At 45.2% G+C, this 20,899-nt stretch overlaps 1 protein-coding gene across 5 annotated transcripts in view; it reads left to right on the top strand.

Annotated features, from left to right (window-relative positions):
• DDR1 (discoidin domain receptor tyrosine kinase 1) overlaps positions 1–14,749 on the top strand; it is a 237,753-nt gene extending 223,004 nt beyond the window's left edge. For all 5 annotated transcript variants that reach the window (XM_068250424.1, XM_068250423.1, XM_068250425.1 and 2 more), the window contains 4 exons: positions 3,665–3,871; positions 6,075–6,309; positions 9,525–9,674; positions 11,139–14,749. In XM_068250424.1, coding sequence (XP_068106525.1) covers positions 3,665–3,871; positions 6,075–6,309; positions 9,525–9,674; positions 11,139–11,297 — 751 coding nt within the window. In that variant the 3' untranslated portion in view covers positions 11,298–14,749. The remainder of the gene's footprint in view (positions 1–3,664; positions 3,872–6,074; positions 6,310–9,524; positions 9,675–11,138) is intronic.
• The last annotated feature ends 6,150 nt before the right edge of the window (positions 14,750–20,899 follow it).

The following is a 20,899-nucleotide window of genomic DNA, read 5'->3' as shown; positions in this document are numbered from 1 at the left end:
GAAGAAAAATGGATTCTTACCTAAGTTAGTGTTCCAGATCCTTCCCATGGCCTCCTCTGGCTCTCCGCTGGCCAGTACCCTCTTTTGGTCCACTATGTGCCCCCCTCTGTGTACTGTACATGGGTGAGTACGCCTGCACCTGCACAGTAGCACAAAGCCACTCGTGGTTTTTAGTCTTCAGTTTCCCTCCCCTGTGCATAACCTTACTAAAAATGTAAAAACTGAAGTAATCTGAAAATCGGTTCTGCCAAGTGCATGCCCGATCGACAGTGCAAGCAATTTTCGGCTGAAATTGGTTGCATTAATCGGTCGGACATGCTGCAAGATGTAGGGCCGACTTGATTGTATGTGCTGCGGTAATGGCGTGTGAATCGGGAGGAGTGACGAATACGACGAGATCCCCAGTGCTGTTCCCCCTAATGTGTAATGTGCCCCCACGTTGCCCAGTATACATTACCTGTCCGTTGCTTGCCCTCCGCTGGCTCCGCGCGCACTCCTTGCTCCATACACGAGCCCTACATGGTTGCCGGAGTAAAGGGGGCGCGCGTGTTTGACGTCACGGTTTACTATATTCCCGACAAGGTACCGGCAAGACAGAAGCTGGCACTTCAGTGCCAATAAACTCTTTCAGGCAGCAAAATAAAACAAATAAAACAGCCTGGTTATTAATATCTTGTGTACTTACATTAACATGTTTATCTCATGTCACATGTCGCCTCGGGTACACTAAGTTTATTTTTACTTCAAGGTCACTTTAACGTCTGGTATTAATCTCCTGCACTTATTTACTAGTCCATAAATGCAAAATCACAGCCATAATAAGCCATGATTAGAGATATTTTCACCTATTTTACTGGCCGTACAGCAACCATGAAAGAAATGTCTATTTAAAAACACACAAGAAAAAGCCTTGGAACTGACTCAAGCAATACAGAAAGAGCTCTTATATAATGACTATACTGGGGCAGGTATACTACCTACACTGGGGAACTATACTACCTATACTGGGGCAGGTATACTACCTATACTGGGGCAGGTATACTACCTACACTGGGGAACTATACTACCTATACTGGGGCAGGTATACTACCTATACTGGGGAACTATACTACCTATACTGGGGCAGCTATAATGCCTATACTGGGGAACTATACTACCTATACTGGGGCAGCTATACTAACTATACTGGTGCAGGTATACTACCTACACTGGGGAACTATACTACCTATACTGGGGCAGCTATACTACCTATACTGGGGAACTATACTACCTATACTGGGGATCTATACTAACTATACTGGGGAACTATACTAACTATACTGGGGAACTATACTAACTATACTGGGGCAGCTATACTACCTATAATGGGGCAGCTATACTACGTATACTGGTGCAGCTATACTACCTATACTGGGGCAGCTATACTACCTATAATGGGGCAGCTATACTACCTATACTGGGGCAGCTATACTACCTATACTGGGGCAGCTATACTACCTATACTGGGGCAGCTATACTACCTATACTGGGCAGCTATACTAACTATACTGGGGCAGCTATACTACCTATACTGGGGAACTATACTACCTATACTGGGGCAGCTATACTACCTATACTGGGGCAGCTATACTACCTATACTGGGGCAGCTATACTACCTATACTGGGGCAGGTATACTACCTATACTGGGGCAGGTATACTACCTATACTGGGGCAGGTATACTACCTACACTGGGGAACTATACTACCTATACTGGGGCAGCTATACTACCTATACTGGGGAACTATACTACCTATACTGGGGCAGCTATACTACCTATACTGGGGAACTATACTGGGGAACTATACTAACTATACTGGGGAACTATACTAACTATACTGGGGAACTATACTAACTATACTGGGGCAGCTATACTACCTATAATGGGGCAGCTATACTACCTATACTGGTGCAGCTATACTACCTATACTGGGGCAGCTATACTACCTATACTGGGGCAGCTATACTACCTATACTGGGGCAGCTATACTACCTATACTGGGGCAGCTATACTACCTATACTGGGGCAGCTATACTACCTATACTGGGAAACTATACTAACTATACAGGGGCAGCTATACTACCTATACAGGGGCAGCTTTACTACCTATACTGGGCAGCTATACTAACTATACTGGGGCAGCTATACTACCTATACTGGGGAACTATACTAACTATACAGGGGCAGCTATACTACCTATACTGGGGCAGCTATACTACCTATACTGGGGCAGCTATACTACCTATACTGGTGCAGCTATACTACCTATACTGGTGCAGCTATACTACCTATACTGGTGCAGCTATACTACATATACTGGGGAACTATACTAACTATACTGGGGCAGCTATACTACCTATACTGGGGAACTATACTAACTATACTGGGGCAGCTATACTACCTATACTGGGGCAGCTATACTACCTATACTGGTGCAGCTATACTACCTATACTGGTGCAGCTATACTACCTATACTGGGGCAGCTATACTACCTATACTGGGCAGCTATACTAACTATACTGGGGCAGCTATATTACCTATACTGGGGCACCTATACTACCTATACTGGGGCAGCTATACTACCCATATTGGGGCAGCTATACTACCCATACTGGGGCAGCTATACTACTTATACTGGGGAACTATACTACCTATACATGCCCACTTTCCAGTGCATAGACACACCCCTGTTTTTGGCCTTACCCTTGTTTTGGCCACGTTCCCTTTTTCAGTGGCAAATTCACAACTACCCCTAGAAAAGATCCAGCACCTGCATAGCGCCCCCTAAACATTTACTGGAGGCGCCCCTGCTGTGATGATTCATGGTTTATCAACAGAAAACAGTTGAGGTAAAGAAGAAACCTCATATAGCTTCAATACTGTGAAATGTTAAAGGACAACTATCAAAGTTAACTAAAATTCTAAATGCCACATATATTGCCACATATATTTCCAGTAATTACTAGCAAATAGCAATACAAGGGCTTTTTTCTGCTTTTCATGTTTTATATGAAGAAAATAACACTTACAGAGAACAGTTCTCACTGGGGGCATTACTATAAAGGACTGTAGCTGGGACATCAGGCATACAGAAACACTCCTCACTGGCTCTAATACTGTGACTGGAATCTGTTCAGAATGATAGAAAGCAGAAATATAGCTTCAAATGTGTGTAAATAATCATCAGCTGCAGCTCTGTCTGTGTGTTCCTGTCTCCCCCTCTCTCTCTACCTCACAGTGTAAACAGTTTACATTCAGGTTACAGTTCAGCTCTGCCTCCCCCTCCCCCTGATGCCAACACAACAGCTGGTAAACAAGGTTTTTTTCACACAGGCTGTGCTGAGAGACCTCTAAAAAGCTTTATAGTGTTGCTGGCTAAAAGCTCTATAGGTATGTGGGGTTTACAGAAACAACAGTTTCTATAGTTTGATAATTGTTCTTTAACCCACATGCCTAATCCATGATTTATAAGCTACCTACAATAGGAATTAGGTGGTTGTAAAGCCCATTAGCTGAAATCTGATTGGTTGCTTTGATAACTGCACCCTTTTTTCTTTGCATATGTCTTCATATATTGACCCTACTCCCCCAATCACATTTCTGGCTGTCTGGTTGGTTTATAGGAGCGACTTCCTGAAAGAGTTGAAGATCCTGTCCCGCCTGAGTGACCCTCACATCATACGTCTGCTGGGGGCCTGCCTGGACGAGGACCCCCTGTGCATGATTACAGAGTACATGGAAAATGGTGACCTCAACCAGTTCCTGAGTTCCCACCAGCTGGCGGATGAAGACGAGAGCCTGGAAGATGGGCACAACCCTCCCTGCATCAGGTGAGCAGACCACCTCATTCACACTGAATACAATGTACAGATCTAAATAATGCGGCCCACAGTGGATCCTAAAGATAGTCGCATATATCAGGGTGCCTTATTTGTATCAACAAAGTCATTTGACCTCATTTAAAGGAAACCTAAAGAAAAAACAAAAAAAACAAGTTTAACTTACCTGGGGCTTCTACCGGCCCCCTGCAGCCACCCTGTGACCGCACTGTCACAGAACAATCCTCCAGTCCCCCGCAGTGAGTCCGTTTCTATTTCGGCGACTGAGCCAGTCGATGGCCACTGCGGCTGCGAGGCCCTGGCCGTGTGCATGCCCGATCACGCTCTGCCCGGTAGGAGCATCCTGCGCATGTGCGGTATGAGATCTTCTCATACTGCGCACACGCAAGATGCTCCCAGCGGCCAAAGCATGATCAAGGATGTGCACCGTCAGGGCCTTGCAGGCGCAGTGGCCATCGACTTTTTTCTTTTTACTTTAGGTTTCCTTTAAGTTCGACAAATGTCCTGAAATCCTGTATATATTCTGATAGAGTTGAATGGACTGATAGGACTTTTTAAGTTAGTAAAAAAAGTATCTCATATTTATTACTATATCTTATATACTAAACTGCAGATGTAATACAGCATAGACCAGTGATGGCTAACCTTGGCACTCCAGCTGTGGTGGAACTACAAGTCCCATGAGGCATTGCAATAATCTGACAGCTCTAAGCATAACTCAGGGAGGCAGAGGCATGATGGGATTTGTAGTTTTGTCACAGCTGGAGTGCCAAGGTTAGCCATCACTGGCATAGACTGAGTGCTGCGCGTGCATATAACAACTGCCTACTGTGCTCACGGTGAGAAAGGGAGAAGGAAAGGGGTGGTCCCATGCATGGTGCTGCAGGGGGGTGGATTCTTAAAAAGAATTGGGGGGATTACTTGTTGATTTATAAACAGCTAACATATTCCATGGTGTTGTACAGAGTAAGAAACAAACATGGGATACATAATAATACAGACAATAGTATATACAAAATATAGACACTGGTACATAATGCAGAATTGGTAGACAGTAATTACAGTGACAAATGTAACACGATGAACAAAATGTATAGCAAATTCCAGGACACAAAAGGGTGAGAGTGCCCTGTCCTTGCCAGCTTACAATCTAAAGGAATAGGTTGGAAAGAGAGATGAGGAAGTATGCAATATGTTGTATACAATATGCATACCTAGAGAATGTTTTTGGGAGGGCTATTCCTATTAAGGAGCATAACTTGACCAGAGATTGCAGGGGAATGGCCTAAGAGCATATGCTTGTCAGAAAAAAAGTGAACGCCTAAATATTTTAAAGGTTGGAGAGTGGCAGACATGTTTTGGAAGGGAGTCCAGAGGAGGGGTGAAGCACTTGGGAAATCTTGCACACTTGAATTGCATATATCAAGACACGCCATCCAGACACCATTCCTCATAAGCTCTTGGTTAAACTTCAAAAACCCCTCCATCTGATCCTTCCTGTTTTATACCTACCAGTATATACCCTTGAAGTATGCCTTGTTCTTTGGGGATCACTCTGTGATAAAAATTCACCACATACATAGTAAACCATGTCCTAGATTCCAGTTTACATCCAAGGTCTATCTAGCTGGGATCTGCTCCTGAAGAATTCAACTATACTTCCCTGCGTTTATAAAAGGTGTAACGCCTTTCCCTTCACTTCCTGTTCAATACAAGTCCTTAAAAATGAACAGGAAGTGAAGAAATCATAGAGTGCAAGGATGTCACTCACAGCGTTTACACTAAAAACTCTTTTTTGTAGTCCAGTTGTGGCCTTTAATAAACCCCCAAAAAACCAATGTGCAAATGCAGCCAATGGCGATGGAGCAGAACAGGGCTGTGAAGTGAGTACAAAAATCATCCGACTCCAACTCCGATCCTCAGTTTATGAAACCACCGACTCCAACTCTAGGTACCCAAAATTGCTCCGACTCTGACTCCACAGCCCTTGCATGGCTATAGAGTAGGGTACAAGAAGTTAATCTGACTCCTCAGTTTACCGCCGACTCCACAGCCCTGGAGCAGAAGCTGCTCCTTGTTCTGCCAGTGAAAAGAAGTTCACTATTGTGCTTATTATATGGCACAGAGTTTGAGTGTGATGTGAAGAAGTCAGTTCCTATTATACCCTCCAATAATGTATCTTGTGTCACTCCAGTTACCCCAGCCTCCTCCACGTGGCTCTGCAGATCTGTTCCGGAATGAAGTACCTCTCTTCGCTGAACTTTGTGCATCGTGATCTGGCCTCTAGAAACTGTCTGGTGGGCGAGAACCTGACCATTAAGATCGCAGACTTTGGTATGAGCCGAAACTTGTACGCCGGGGATTACTACCGGATCCAGGGACGGGCAGTGCTGCCTATCCGGTGGATGGCCTGGGAGTGTATACTTATGGTAGGTGCATTTTAATTATGGTATGTGCATTAGCTTAACAGTGGCCCAAAGTTTCCATCTAACAAGCACCATACTCCATCTCATGCAGAGATAACTCCCCAACTGTCCCTTTTCCAGAGGGACAGTCCCTCTGGGAGCCAAGTCCATCTGTCCCTCTTTCTTCATCATTTGTTCCTCTTTCATGATTGATGTACAGAGTATATTATCTTGTCACTTAACTGTCCCTCAGAGGGGCCCACAATCTAATCCCTTAGTCATATGTCCATGTATGTATTGTTTAGTGTATGATATATATTGTAGTCAAGGGCCAATTTAGGGGGAAGCCAGTTAACTTATCTCTATGTTTTTGGTAAGTGGGAGGAAACTGGAGTGCACAGAGCAAACCCACACAGACACAAGGAAAACATACAAACTCTGTGCAGATAGTGCCCTGGCTGGGATTCGAACCAGGAACCCAGCACTGCAAGGCGAGAGTGCTAACCACTACCCTCAATATTGTCATGCTAGAATAAGTATTCGCACGTGCGTATGAGAGAATTCGCCGCCGGGAGACTTGGATACAGCCAGTATATGTTTTCTTTTCACCGTACTGTTGCGCTCAGTCCTCAGTAATAGAGCGGCGGCTGCTGGCTACACACAGAGACAAGTCCCAGTTTCACAATTATCAATTATACTTAGTAGCCGCGCCAAAAGTCCATGTACACAAGCTTCAATCCGTGACCTTAAAAATAGAAACACAGCAGAGCAGATCTCCTCATGGTGAGTAACTGCTTAACACCCTTGTGCGTATACACACACTGTATAGGGAATTGATAACTGTCTCCAGGGAGTAACGTTATTGGGGAGCACACACACCCCTTTCTGCCCCTGCTCACCGGATCTATTCTTTCAATTCAGCATATAGCAAATCTCCATACGTATAGCCTAAAAACATCAATGAGACCTCTCATCGCATAAAACTGTTTTAACCACTTGCCGACCGCACGCTTATACCATGCGTCGGCACAAAGTGGCAGCTGCAGGACCAGCGACGCAGTATTGCGTCGCCAGCTGCAGGCTGATTAATCAGGAAGCAGCCGCTCGCGCGAGTGGCTGCTTCCTGTCAATTCACGGCGGGGGGCTCCGTGAATAGCCTGCGGGCCGCCGATGGCGGCTCGCAGGCTAAATGTAAACACAAGCGGAAATAATCCGCTTTGTTTACATTGTACGGCGCTGCTGCGCAGCAGCGCCGTAAGGCAGATCGGCGATCCCCAGCCAATCAGCGGCCGGGGATCGCCGCCATGTGAAAGGGGACAGCCTGTCACTGGCTGCACAGGACGGATAGCGTCCTGTGCAGCCCGGTTCACCGGGGGGGGCCAGGTAGGAGAGGGAGGGGGAGGATTTCGCCGCGGAGGGGGGCTTTGAGGTGCCCCCCCCCCCCGCAACACCCGGCAGGCAGGGGCGATCAGACCCCCCCAGCACATCATCCCCCTAGTGGGGAAAAAAGGGGGGCGATCTGGTCGCTCTGCCTGCACCCTGATCTGTGCTGGGGGCTGCAGAGCCCACCCAGCACAGATCAGCTAAAATAGCGCTGGTCCTTAAAGAGAACCCGAGGTGGGGTTGAAGAATATTATCTGCATACAGAGGCTGGATCTGCCTATACAGCCCAGCCTCTGTTGCTATCCCAAACCCCACTAAGGTCCCCCTGCACTCTGCAATCCCTCACAAATCACAGCCACGCTGCTGACAAACAGCTTGTCAGAGCTGGCTGTGTTTATCTCTATAGTGTCAGTCTGCTGCTCTCCCCGCCTCCTGCAGAACTCCAGTCCCCGCCTGCATCCCTTCCCTCCCTGCTGATTGGAGGGAAGGAACGGGGGCAGGGAAAGGAGCTATGCAGGAGGCGGGGGAGCAGCTGAGACTGACACTACAGATGTAAACACAGCCTCACAGCACGGCTGTGATTTATGAGGGATTGCAGAGTGCAGGGGGACCTTAGTGGGGTTTGGGATAGCAACAGAGGCTGGGCTGTATAGGCAGATCTAGCCTCTGTATGCAGATAACATTCTTTAAACACACCTCGGGTTCTCTTTAAGGGGGGGTAAAGGGTGGGTCCTCAAGTGGTTAATAGGTTCCCAATAGCCCCCAGATAAAAACTGCGTACAAGATAGTTGCTTGCATCAGTGCATGTAACAATACCACATCACCGCCGGCTCCAGTCACCTCTCACATGCCCAGTCCGCGTCTCTCTCCGTCGATGGTCCAAACAGCGTGCATACTCCAAGGGCAGGGCTTGGAGTACGCAAGGTTGGAGTGCACACGCTGTTTTGACCATCGACCAAGAGAGACGCGGCCTGGGCATGTGAGAGGTGACCGGACGCACAAGGGTGTACTGTTAAGCAGTTACTCACCATGAGGAGATCTGCTCTGCTGTGTTTCTATTTTTAAGGTCACGGATTGAAGCTTGTGTACATGGACTTTTGGCGCGGCTACTAAGTATAATTGATACAGCCAGTATATGGCTTATCCTGCTCCTGCACAAGTTCCCAGCGGTGTTAAATACTATTCCCCCTCCAGGTCCATGTGGATGGTGGGGAATGAAATAATTCGGCTTCCAGCAATTGCTGGGGGCTGCATTTACAGTGTTTAAAAAGTAACTTCAGCTCAGTCTTCTGACAGTCCTGAAGTTACTCCCTGTGCGCTGCTATAGGCGTAATTCCTATTAAGGCCTATGGTGGCGCTGGCTTCCCCCAAGTCTCCTGCGCTGGATTGTCACTGTTGGTCACACATGACCGACCCGGGTCATACTCTTGTATGGGCTTCATTAGCCCCTATTGGAAAGATTTCTGATATTGATTTACTATTATTATACCGTTGCTTGGTGGTATGGGCCTCTGGTCCTCTGTTGTTTTTATGGTTCTAATGACATACTGTTTTTGGCTATGATTGATAAACTTTTGCATGTTGATCAATTCCATGGTCTGGTCTCGATCAGTCTATTTCTGATTTATGATATGACAGTGGAGCTGTTTACAGGGATAATTTCTCTGGTGCTAACCACTACGCCACCGCGCTGTCCTAGAGAAACTACAAATCCCAGCATGCACTGACTGCCAAAGACCATATATGATCCAGTAGAGAGCTAACGGGGCATGATGGGAAAACAGCTAGAAATGTGCTGTGTTCACTGAGAGTTCCTGTAGGGTGAATCCTGAAGTGTTTTGTCTTCTGCTGCACAGGGTAAATTCACCACCGCCAGTGACGTGTGGGCGTTTGGGGTGACCTTGTGGGAGATACTGATGTTGTGTAAGGAGCAGCCTTATGGGGAGCTGAATGACGAGGATGTGATTGAGAACGCTGGCGAGGTCTTCAGAGACAGCAAGAAGCAGGTAAGAGTGACTCAGAGATTTACAACCATAACAGTTCCTCAACTGATAGGTTGCACCTTCCAGCCTACATGAACACCAACACCTGATTGGCTGCTGTGGGTTGCCTAGCAAGAGTGCCTACAGTAAGAATGACAGCTGCAAGATACATTTCCCAATGGCCGCCATCGACCATCATATTGATCCATCTCTAATCACAGAGGGATCTATAAGCTGCCCACACACTGCAGACCAATTTACAGCATGAAATCTATTGGAGATCTTCAACACTGCTGCCGCCAGCTCCGCCTCCCAAACCTCCTCCCTATGTAATGTGACACCCCCCCTAGGCTATGCAGAGTGCTGCAAGCTCACCTGTCCACTAATGTGCCTCCTCCTATTTTCCACGTCTTTCTCCATCACCGCCAGGTGCCTGTACCCCATAACTCCTCTGAATGTACAGACATCAGTGCATGTGGTGGGGTCACATGGTACAGGGGCCTGAGGGCATGAAGAGGAGATGCTGAACACAGGAGGAGGTACAAACAGGTGGGCCTGTGGCAGTCTGCAGACTAATCAAAATCATTTGATAGGTCCAACATCAGGCTGCATAAATCTGCATCAAATTAACCTAAAATGTGCATCAACTTAAAACATTATGAACATTTCATTAACACTCCGCCTACTGCTGAGTAAAGCCTTAGGCTCTGTTCACATTGGTGTTTCTTTGTCAAATACAACATTTTCTTAGTATGAAAATAGTATTTTTCTAGCATTTGGTACGTCTGGTCAAATGCCCTGTATATAATAGCCACAAACCAGTATTACATTTTTCACTGTAAATGCATAAAGAACACCTTAAAATCCTGTACCGACCTTTTAAGACATGTAGAAAAAAAATCCAGCATGGCATAACTCGCCTACTCCGGGTTCCCTTTTCCACCGTTTCCGCATGGTCAGCTCAGGTGAAAAAGGCAGCGAAGGGAACCCGGAGTAGGTGAGTTGTGCTGTTTTGTTTATTTATTTTTTTACAGATATTAAAAGTACGGCGATACCAGGGGAGTACGTTCCTAGGGAGAATAACTGCCATTTCCTCCCCAACCATATTCGACATTCTAGTTAGTCGAAGATTTCAGCTGACTAGAATGGGAAACCCTGGGGGCACCGGACTGAGAGATGTCACAGCACCATTCACACAGTGGCCCCTAGCGTAATGAAACCCCCTTTCAGTTCAGGAGTACTTGAATGCTGTCTTGCCAGGCAATGCTACCTTAGAATAGAAGTGTAAATTGTCCCATTAATATCTAGGCATTGAGGCATTTGTCTGGTGGCTCGGAAGCGTTGAAAATGCCACCTCTAAGTAAGCAGTGTTAACCAGGCCTTAAAACATGATTAACTTTTGCAAAGTACTGTATGCGCCATTATTATTGGTTTCCTGTGTCCTGAAGATAAAGTAACATTCTCCAATCCTTTTTTCCACCACTCCAGATCTACCTGTCCCGGCCACCGATCTGTCCTCCGTCTCTGTATGACCTGATGATGCAGTGCTGGGCTAGAGATTGCAGGGAGAGGCCCTCTTTCCATGACATCCATGCTCTGCTGACCTCTCACGCCCTCTGCTGTTCCACCGTGGAAGTGAAGGAGTAACCGGAGCTCCCACACATTCTGCATCTTCATGGACTACAGCTCACTCCTCTACCATTGTCTCTAACAAACACCTCATCATTTCATTTTTGATCACCAGACCATCGTTTCCTGTAAGCTCATCCATTTTGTTGTGTCTCCCCAGTCAAAACACTGGATCCTCCCAGTTTAAGGGCAGACAAACCACTATACACTGAGATATACAATGTGAAGCCCTCTGCGTCCATAAGGCTAAACCACTCCATGTTCTACACTGGATCTTACACTGATAACACAACCAAACTTTTTAAATAAACAATGTGAGGGGTGACGTGCATTGGAAGGTCTAGTGACCCACAGAAACCAATCATAATTTCTCTATTTGAACCCATTTCAGTAAAAGGTCTGATTGGTGGCTGTGGGTGGATAAACTTTGCAACCAGAGCTTTCTTCCATGCGTGGGCAGTTTGAATTTAAAAAAAACCACATTCTTGAATAGTATATGTATTCTAAATGAATGCTGTACTCCAGAAGCATATACTTCAAGGCCTGAGTGCCACAGACCTGGATTGACCTGACTAAGTCCCAAAAAGCTTATTCTGTCATTGCCCCAACCATGTTAATTTGCAGTTACCCCGTCTATGCTGAACACTTATTTTCCAAGTCTTACCGTCAGTCTCCGTACCCAGGAAATCTTCGCAGGCCAGCCCAAGACTTTGTGATGACTTGGAATCAATCTACGGCAAGGATGGAGGAATTTGGAAGAGACATACTCTGAATTTCCAGACCAAGAATGTGTTATGTCCGGAATGTAAGACATGAGTGGCATCTTCTAGAAGACCTCTTCACCGTAATATCACAAACTTGACTCTCCGCTCTTCCGGGACCCACCCTTTTCATTGTCAGCAGAATCCAGACTCATCTGCTACTTGAAAAATGCACAGGGTGGAAGACCTTCTCAGAAATGCTCCATGCTACGTGCGTTGTATATTATGGTGTCCAGTAGAAGGTGTCTTCAACCTCTCTTATTCAAATATTTTAATGAGCAGCAGACCCTAATTTAGCTTTTGATGACAAGAATGTCTTGATGGTTTCCTTCAGTTCAGTCCTCGATATTGTGTTTCCTCCATCCACCTAATCCGATCACTCAGTGGGCCTGATTTGCTTTGATATATCTGAGCTGGATATCATTAGAAGACGTATTTCACCAGTTACCTTTAGACACTGGATTTAAGTGTCAGACTCACTGACTATAGTGGGAAAATGGTAACCGGAATCCACAGAATGAGCTAGGCAGGATGAATAAATGTGTAAGCATAAATGAGTCGAAATGAACTGACAGCACTGGCTGCTTCCTTGGGAAGGTTTAAAGGGAACCTAACGTGAGTGGTATATGGAGGCCGCCATTCTTATTTCCTTTTAAACATTACCAGTTGCCAGGAAGTCCTGCTGATCATTCTAGCATAAGTAATGACTCAGTCTCACGCCTGAAACAAGCATGCAGATATTCTTGTGAGATTTTTGTCAGAAACATCTGATCTGCATGCATGTTCAAGGTTTATAGCTAAAAGTATTAGAGGCAGAGGATCAGCAAGACAGCCAGGCAATGTGCTTTGTTTAAAAGGAAGTAAACATGGCAGCCTCCATCTCCCTCTCACTTCAGGTGTCCTTAAAGTACTGCCCTGGGTGTGAGGGGAAGACACGGAGGTGTGTCCTTGTGCCGATCCTCGACCACACAGCTGCTCTACTGAGGTACTTCCCTGGTGGTGAGGGAGGTGTGAGGCCCCTTGCACACCATGGCGTCACGTCACAGTACTCACCCCCAGCTCCTCCCATGTCACAGTGGCCATTAGTCTCTATGAGACTGGCCACAGTAACCATGATGCAACGGAAGTGCTTTGAATGACGCAGAGGCGACGCTGACTGCAGTGCTTTGCCGAGCAATACTGCTTGGCGCACAATTGCATTGGAGTCAATGGCATTGCAACAATCTTTATAGAGTGTTGCAGTAGCGGTGTGGCGCAAATGCACAGTTTGTGGGAAAACCAGTGACGTACTTCCTAACCAGCAGGGATTATGTCACTGAGCGGGGGGGTGGAGCTATGCAAATACCCTGTCGGCATAGTCTGACGCAGAGTCCCTCAATTACAAAATGGTGCGGCGAGGTCTCCTGTCACAGGACAATTGCACCCCTCCATGTGTGCAAGTAGCCTGTTACCCCAAACTCATATAAAAACCTCGAATCCAAAGCCAAATCATCTTTCATTGATGGATTTGTTGTTTTTTAATTTTCAGTAAACACTCCACTTATTTTGGAAAGGTGGGTTAGGGGCGTCAATATAACAAAAGTTGAAATGTCCCATGGATTCTGCCACTACTGTAGAAGCTTATTTGCCACCAATGATCTCACTGCAAACACTGGATGCCTCCAATCACCACTGCTCCATCTGTGATCAATTCCGTGCACAGGTGGAATTACCGCTATAGGGACTCTTAACGGAAAACACATGATGCCTGTTTGGCTTCTGGACAATTTCTCAAGTCTTTAAAACATTTCTCCTGTAAAAAAGGCCCGGAAACAGATACTGATTGAAAGACTTTTTTAGGAAAGCCATTTTTAGGAAAGGACGTTAAGCAGAAAGTATTTTAAAAAATGGCAGTTCTATGTCGAGTGCACCAGCTGATGACGTATGGCACATTCATTTTTGGTGCACACTGCACGTTACCACGTGGAATGGCAAGCTCGGGATTGTGTTGTTGGTAGGAAAGTAATTGCCGATTTCAGTGCCAACCTTGTACCCAAATGCATTCACAGTTACTGAAAGGAAGTTGGCTGCCTTTTATTCTGCCTATACTTCGACTCTGCACACCAATACTGGTAGTCCTTCAGATGCAGCCTGCTTTGGGAAGCGCTGCCACCTCTCCCCGCAGCCTTTTATTCTACAGGATAGTATCAACAGAATTCTTTAGGGTTCAGTAAAATAGTGCAGTTCTGAAGATTACTATCCATCGAACCAAAAAGGCTGGAGAGGAAAAGTAAAACGTCTAAAATTAAAATTTATGGACAATTTCCTCACAAGAAGTATCGTGCTTGGGATACTCAGCAGCGTTCAGCTAAATTAACTTCTCTCTGCCACCTTAATCTTTGTATGTGTTGAGTGCGACATCCTCGAAGGAGCGAGTCTCCCCACTAGAGATGGACAATCGGGAGTCCCTAGTTTTGGGCTGTGAAGTTGGACTTTGGTTTTGAATCTTAATGGATTGTCTTGGCTAAGCCCGGTTTTTAGCGGGGCTTGGGCGCCTGTATCCTGATTTTCTCTCTACAGCCTGATGTGTATATAGAGTACTGCTAATTTAAAGCTTTAAACAAGATTGTGTTACAATTTTTTTATATGATGTTAATATATAGAGATTTGCAGAAGATATCACTAATTTGCAGAAATAAAGAATGCTTTTTTTTCTAGATTCTTTTAGAATCATTGTCGCCAGTGTGGTTATTTTGGATCAGGAAGTACTCTTAATTAGCTCCACCTCCTGCAGAGACTAATGCTAGATATACACAGGTAAATAACAACATGATGATGAAACGAATCAGTGAAATGGGCCACTGTTGATTTAAAGGGACCCCGAGCACCTCTCATGGGTATGCCTTTAAGCCACACGACTTCCAACAAAGTCGTGCTATGCCCCCTTTGGAGGAGCCTCTTGCAATGGTCATGCGTGTCACTTCCTCTTCCTGCTTCATTCAGTGATGCACTTCTCTAACAGAGAAGACAGAGGGTGACCCGGAAGTTATAACATAGCCAAGATGGCAGCCGCGATTTTTAAATTGAAATCGAACAAAAACTATTTGGTGTAGAACTGGGATTCAGGCATCAAATGAAAGAGGAGAGCACAAACTACATAATGGTATGCATCTTTAACCATTTCCCCTCCCTGGAACGAATAACTACGCCCCTGAAAAATGCCACAACTCTGTGCAGGGGCATAGGTACTACGTCCCTCCCGCAGCGTCCCCCCGCTCGGTACTGCTGCTCAATACCAACGATCGCCCGCCGCTAGATCAGTGAATGGGAAAACAAATCCCATTCACTGATCTAAGTTCCCCTGTGAATAGCTGCAGCCATCTATTCCAACGGCTCTGCCATTCATGAATCCCCCGTGCACATAGTGCTTCCGTTTCTGTACTAATAGTACAGAGCTGAAGTCATCACTGATGACATCTTGTGGCCAAATTGTAATATTACAGCCCCCCTTTTTTTTCAGTTAATCATCCCTAGTTACCTTTTTTTTAATTAACCCCTGACCTCCCACACTCCCCTAAAGTTACCATTTTTTTTTTTCATTATTATAAAAAAAAAAATACATAAAGTTACCTTAGGGACTGAACTTTTTTTTTTATATGTATACAAAAACTGCATACTACAATTACTTTATAAATTATGGGCTTGTAATTAGGGATAGACGCAAAACTGAAAAAATGAACCTTTATTTCCCAAAAAAATATTGACGCCAGACATTGTACTAGGGAAAAATTTTAAATGTTGCAATACCCGATGAAAATGGGCAAATACAATGTGTGGGTTTTAATTACGGTAGCATGTTTTATTTTGAAGTTAGAATAAAATAATTCTTAGCAAAAGTACCCCCCGAAGAAAGCCTAATCAGTGGCGGAAAAAACAAGATATAGATTGTTTTGTTGTGATGAGTAGTAATAAAGTTATAGGTGAATGAATGGAAGGAGCGCTGACGGGTAAAAAATTGCTCTGGTTGTTTAAGAGGAAAAACCCTTCGAGGTGAAGAGTTAAGTACTTTGCAGTACTGGTCAGAGTCAAAGGCATGCCCATGAGAGATGCTCGGAGTCCCTTTAAAGCGAACCCAAACCAAACATTTTTTTAATTCAAAATATGTAGTTGCACCACTCTGACACATACAAAGATCAATAAACACTCCTTCAAGCCTATGAGCATTTCAGTGCATGCTTTTCACCCTTCTCTTTTTGTAACTAGGGTTATACAGGTGGCAGCCATTACTTCTGAGCATAGTAGGAGGTTGTAGATCATGGGTGTGTTTGTCATCAGCTACCCTCCCTCACAGGGGCATCGTCTATATGAAATCGCACACAAGCTGAGATCACCTCCCCTGTGACATCACCAGTAGCAGCCTGTGTTTTGTTTTTTATCTCCTCCACCAGTCTGCCAGATTCTGTCCCGGCAATATGAAAGGAAGGGAGGGGTTCCTCCAATAAAATGTAAACATTTTTATATTTGTCATCATGCAGCTGAAAAAAGGCTGCTATTTATTATTATTAGTTTTTTTTTTTTATTTGGGTGCACTAGCTGTAGTATAGCCACACACCAGCATTTAAAGGGAACCTGAAGTGAGGGGTATATGGAGGCTGCCATATTCATTTCCTTGTAAACAATACCAGTTGCCTGGCTGATCCTCTGCCTCTTGCCAGAGACCCTGAACAAGCATGCATCGGATTAGGTGTTTGACATTAGTGTCAGGTCTGACAAGATTAGCTGCATGCTTGTTTCTGATGTCATTCAGACACTACTGCAGCCACATAGATCAGGTGGGCTGCCATGAAACTGGTATTGTTTAAAAGGAAATAAATATGGCAGCCTCCACATAAATCTCCGACAGGTGTCCTTAAAACAGTACCAATTGCCTGGCAGCCCTGCTGATCCTCTGCCTCTATTACTTTTAGCCATAGGCCCTGAACAAGCATATGCAGATCAGATGTTTGACAACAATCGGGGAAGATGAGCCACATGCTTGTTTCAGGTGTGTGATTCTGATGCTACTGCAGGCAAAAAATTTAGCAGGATGGCCAGGCAATTGGTATTGTAAATCAAAAACAATATTATGGCAGCCTCCATATCACTTTAGGTTCCCTTTAAGAGGTTATTGGCCACCAGGTACATCCCAGCCGCGAGTGTTTGGTTTGGGCACCTGGGTTTGGCCATTATATAGTGGAAGCACTGGCTAACTACATGAAGGCCGACAATGTTTAGATTCTGAGCCAGAGGTGAAGCCGATGGAAGGTGAGTATTGGTTTGACATCAATTTAAGAGGGTCAATGAATACAAAATGTTACTTTTGAAGGCTAGGCTTAGAAAGATCTAGTTGAGCATGAGGAAAATGACTTTGTCAGAAGGGAGGAGTTTTTAAAGAGGAATTTGCTAAAAATAACATGTTCAATAAAATTGCATATTATTTTTACAATATTGCTTAGTAAATTGAGTCAGGGATTGCCCATAATAAAATCCTTCCTCGCCCTGATTTACATTCTGAAATATATCACATCTTTAAAGGACAACTGCAAAGAGGTATTTGGAGCATATTTATTTCATTTTTAACAAAAGTTTCCTGGCTGTCCTGCTGATCATCTGCCTTTAATACTTGTAGCCATAGGCCCTGAACAAGCATGCAGCAGATCAGGTGTTTCTAACATAACTCAGATCTGACAATATTAGCTGCATGCTTGTTTCTGGTGTTATTCAGACACTTCTGCAGCCAAATAGACCAGCAGGGTTGCCAGGCAACTGGTATTGTTTAAGGCTTCTTTCCCACTAAGACGTTGCGTTAGATGCTACGTTAAGGTCGCATAACGTGCACCTAACGCAACGCATAGTCGGCTAAAAGCTGGACGTCCGATCGAGCCGCGTGAAGCGGCTCTTCATGCGTCCTGTGATGCGTACTCTTGAACGCATGCGGCATCACGTGGTCCTGCCGGCCAATCACCGCACAGAGCGGCGCTCCAGGAAGTAAACACTGCACATCACACCGTGCAGTGAATATTAATTAGCCATGTGGCTGGCCGCGGAGGAGGAGGGGAGACCTCCTCCTCCAATATTACTGAGCATGTGCAAACAGCCTAACACGGCTTAGCCGCTTAGAACGCACAGCATGCAGCACTTTGTTTTTAGCTGCTGCGTTACAATGTAACGCAACGTGGGCACTGTGAACAGCCCATTGATCTTTCATTGCTGTGCGGTGGTCTGCGTTACAGGCTGCTCTAACGTGCGCCTGTAACGTCCCACTGTGAAAGCAGCCTCAAAGGAAGTAAATATGGCAGCCTCCACATACCTCTTGCTACAGTTGTCCTTTAATGATGTCAGGTGTAGGTTTGCAGGAATGTTTGTAGACATGTTTTTAGTGAGTTTCACATTTTTATTCTTTTCTATAAAATTGATGACGTTAAATACAGTAGTTTTTTTATTTTATTTTTTCCTTTTTTTTTTTTTTTTTTTTTTTTACAAAAAAGCATGAAAAACGCATCCCCTGCAATTCCATTGAGATACATTATGTGTGCTTTACATGTGGTCTTGAAAATGATGAAGCAAGTTGAGAGTTTTTAAAAAGCACAATGTAAAACGCACATTATGGGTTTTAAATGCAGCCTGTAGACTTGCATTAGTGGCAAAAATTATAGCATATCTGTCTGTGTTCCCTGCCTCAATGTTCTGAAGCCAGTAGAAAAAAATACCTGGTCACCCAGTATGCTCTGGGAGGAGAATTCTGCATAATGAACAGCTTAGGCTGTGACATCACTGGGAGCGCGGGGCTACATACCAATGTATACAGGTGAAACTCGAAAAATTAGATTTACAATTATTGTGCAAAAGTAATTTATTTCAGTAATTCATCTTAAAGGGAAGGTTCAGGGACTAACAAAAAAACACAAAATCCACTTACCTGGGGCTTCCTCCAGCCCGTGGCAGGAGGTGCACTCAGCGCTGCTCCGCAGGCTCCCGGTGGCCGACCCGGCCAAGACGGTGGCCAGGTCGGGCTTCTTCTGCGCTCCATTGTGCGTTTCACGCCGGCGCGCAGGCTCAGTAGTTCTGAGCCTGCGCAGTTCAGCCCGGAGGACGTCCGATGACGTCAGCGCGCCGGCGTGAAACGCACAATGGAGCGCAGAAGAAGCCCGACCTGGCCGCCGACTTGGTCGGGTCGGCCACCGGAGACCACCGGGAGCGGCGCCAAGGGCACCTCCTGCCTGCCACAGGCTGGAGGAAGCCCCAGGTAAGTGGATATGGATTTTTTTTTGTTAGTCCCTGAACCTTCCCTTTAAAGCCTCTTTCACAGTGGGACGTTAAAGTCGCATGTTCTAAAAATGTATAACGCAGACTAACGCACAGCAATACTAAGTCTGTGCGACATTCACAGTGCACACGTTGCGTTGTGTGTAACGTGTAGCAACATTTAGAGGGTGCAGCATGCTGTGCATTTAGCAAGAAATTTGCTGCATTGTGTGTGTTGCACATGCTCAGTAATTTTTTTATTTAAATGTAACGCATGCGCAGTTTTCATTCCATCAGTATGCAACAAAAACGGTGCACCAAGAGACACATAACGCAGTGCAAAATAACGTCAAATTTCATAACCTACATGCGCTGCGTTAGGGGCACGTTGTGCGACTTTAACGTCTCAAACGCAACGGCCCATTGTGAAACAGGCCTAAAAGGTGAAACAAATATATGAAATAGGAACACTTTGCAAGTGTTTTGGAATAAATTAGCTGATTAGAGTCTGCCACTGTGAGTCTAGAATATTCAACATTTTCTCAATATTCTAATGGTCTGAGATTTTGAGGCTTTCATAAGCTGTAAGCCATAATCATCAAAACTATAACAAATAAAGGTTTGATATATTTTGCCTTGCATTCAATGAGTCTATTTCATATATCAGTTTTTCATTTCAAGTTGAATTACTGAAATAATTAGACTTTTGCACGATATTCTAATTTTTTGAGTTTCACTTGTAGATATAGGAAAGGTATGTCCCCAGAATATTCATTCAAAACAGCTGGAAAAATGTACAGGTGCACGGGTAGCCCAACCATAATGGAAATCACAGGTGCACGGGTAGCCCAACAATAATGACATCCACAGGTGCACGGGTAGCCCAACCATAGTGATATCCACAGGTGCACAGGTAGACCAACCATAGTGATATCCACAGGTGCACGGGTAGCCCAACAATAATGACATCCACAGGTGCACGGGTAGCCCAACCATAGTAATATCCACAGGTGCACGGGTAGCCCAACCATAATGGAAATCGACAGGTGCACGGGTAGCCCAACAATAATGGAAATCTACAGGTGCACGGGTAGCCCAACCATAATGGAAATCTACAGGTGCACGGGTAGCCCAACCATAGTAATTATCTACAGGTGCACGGGTAGCCCAACCATAGTGATATCCACAAATGCACGAGTAGCCCAACCATAGTGATATCCACAGGTGCATGGGTAGCCCAACCATAGTGATTATCTACAGGTGCACGGGTAGCCCAACCATAGTGATATCCACAGGTGCACGGGTAGCCCAACCATAGTGAAAAGCTACAGGTGCACGGGTAGCCCAACCATAGTGATATCCACAGGTGCACGGGTAGCCCAACCATAGTGATATTCACAGGTGCACGGGTAGCCCAACCATAGTGATTATCTACAGGTGCATGGGTAGTCCAAGAATAATGAAGGGCGGACGCAGCAGGGAATGCATGAAGAGACTGGATTTCTCCCACTGGACGCTGTACACCAGCGGAACAGGTGAAAGTGGTTTATACTCTTCAATAAATAGACATTAATAAAGCAATGAACACCATTGATA

The sequence above is a fragment of the Hyperolius riggenbachi genome, chromosome 8, assembly GCF_040937935.1.
Source record: "Hyperolius riggenbachi isolate aHypRig1 chromosome 8, aHypRig1.pri, whole genome shotgun sequence".
NCBI classification, from domain to species: Eukaryota; Metazoa; Chordata; class Amphibia; order Anura; family Hyperoliidae; genus Hyperolius; species Hyperolius riggenbachi.
Note: the sequence above shows the minus strand (reverse complement) of the source record. Positions and strands in the feature narration are given on the sequence as shown.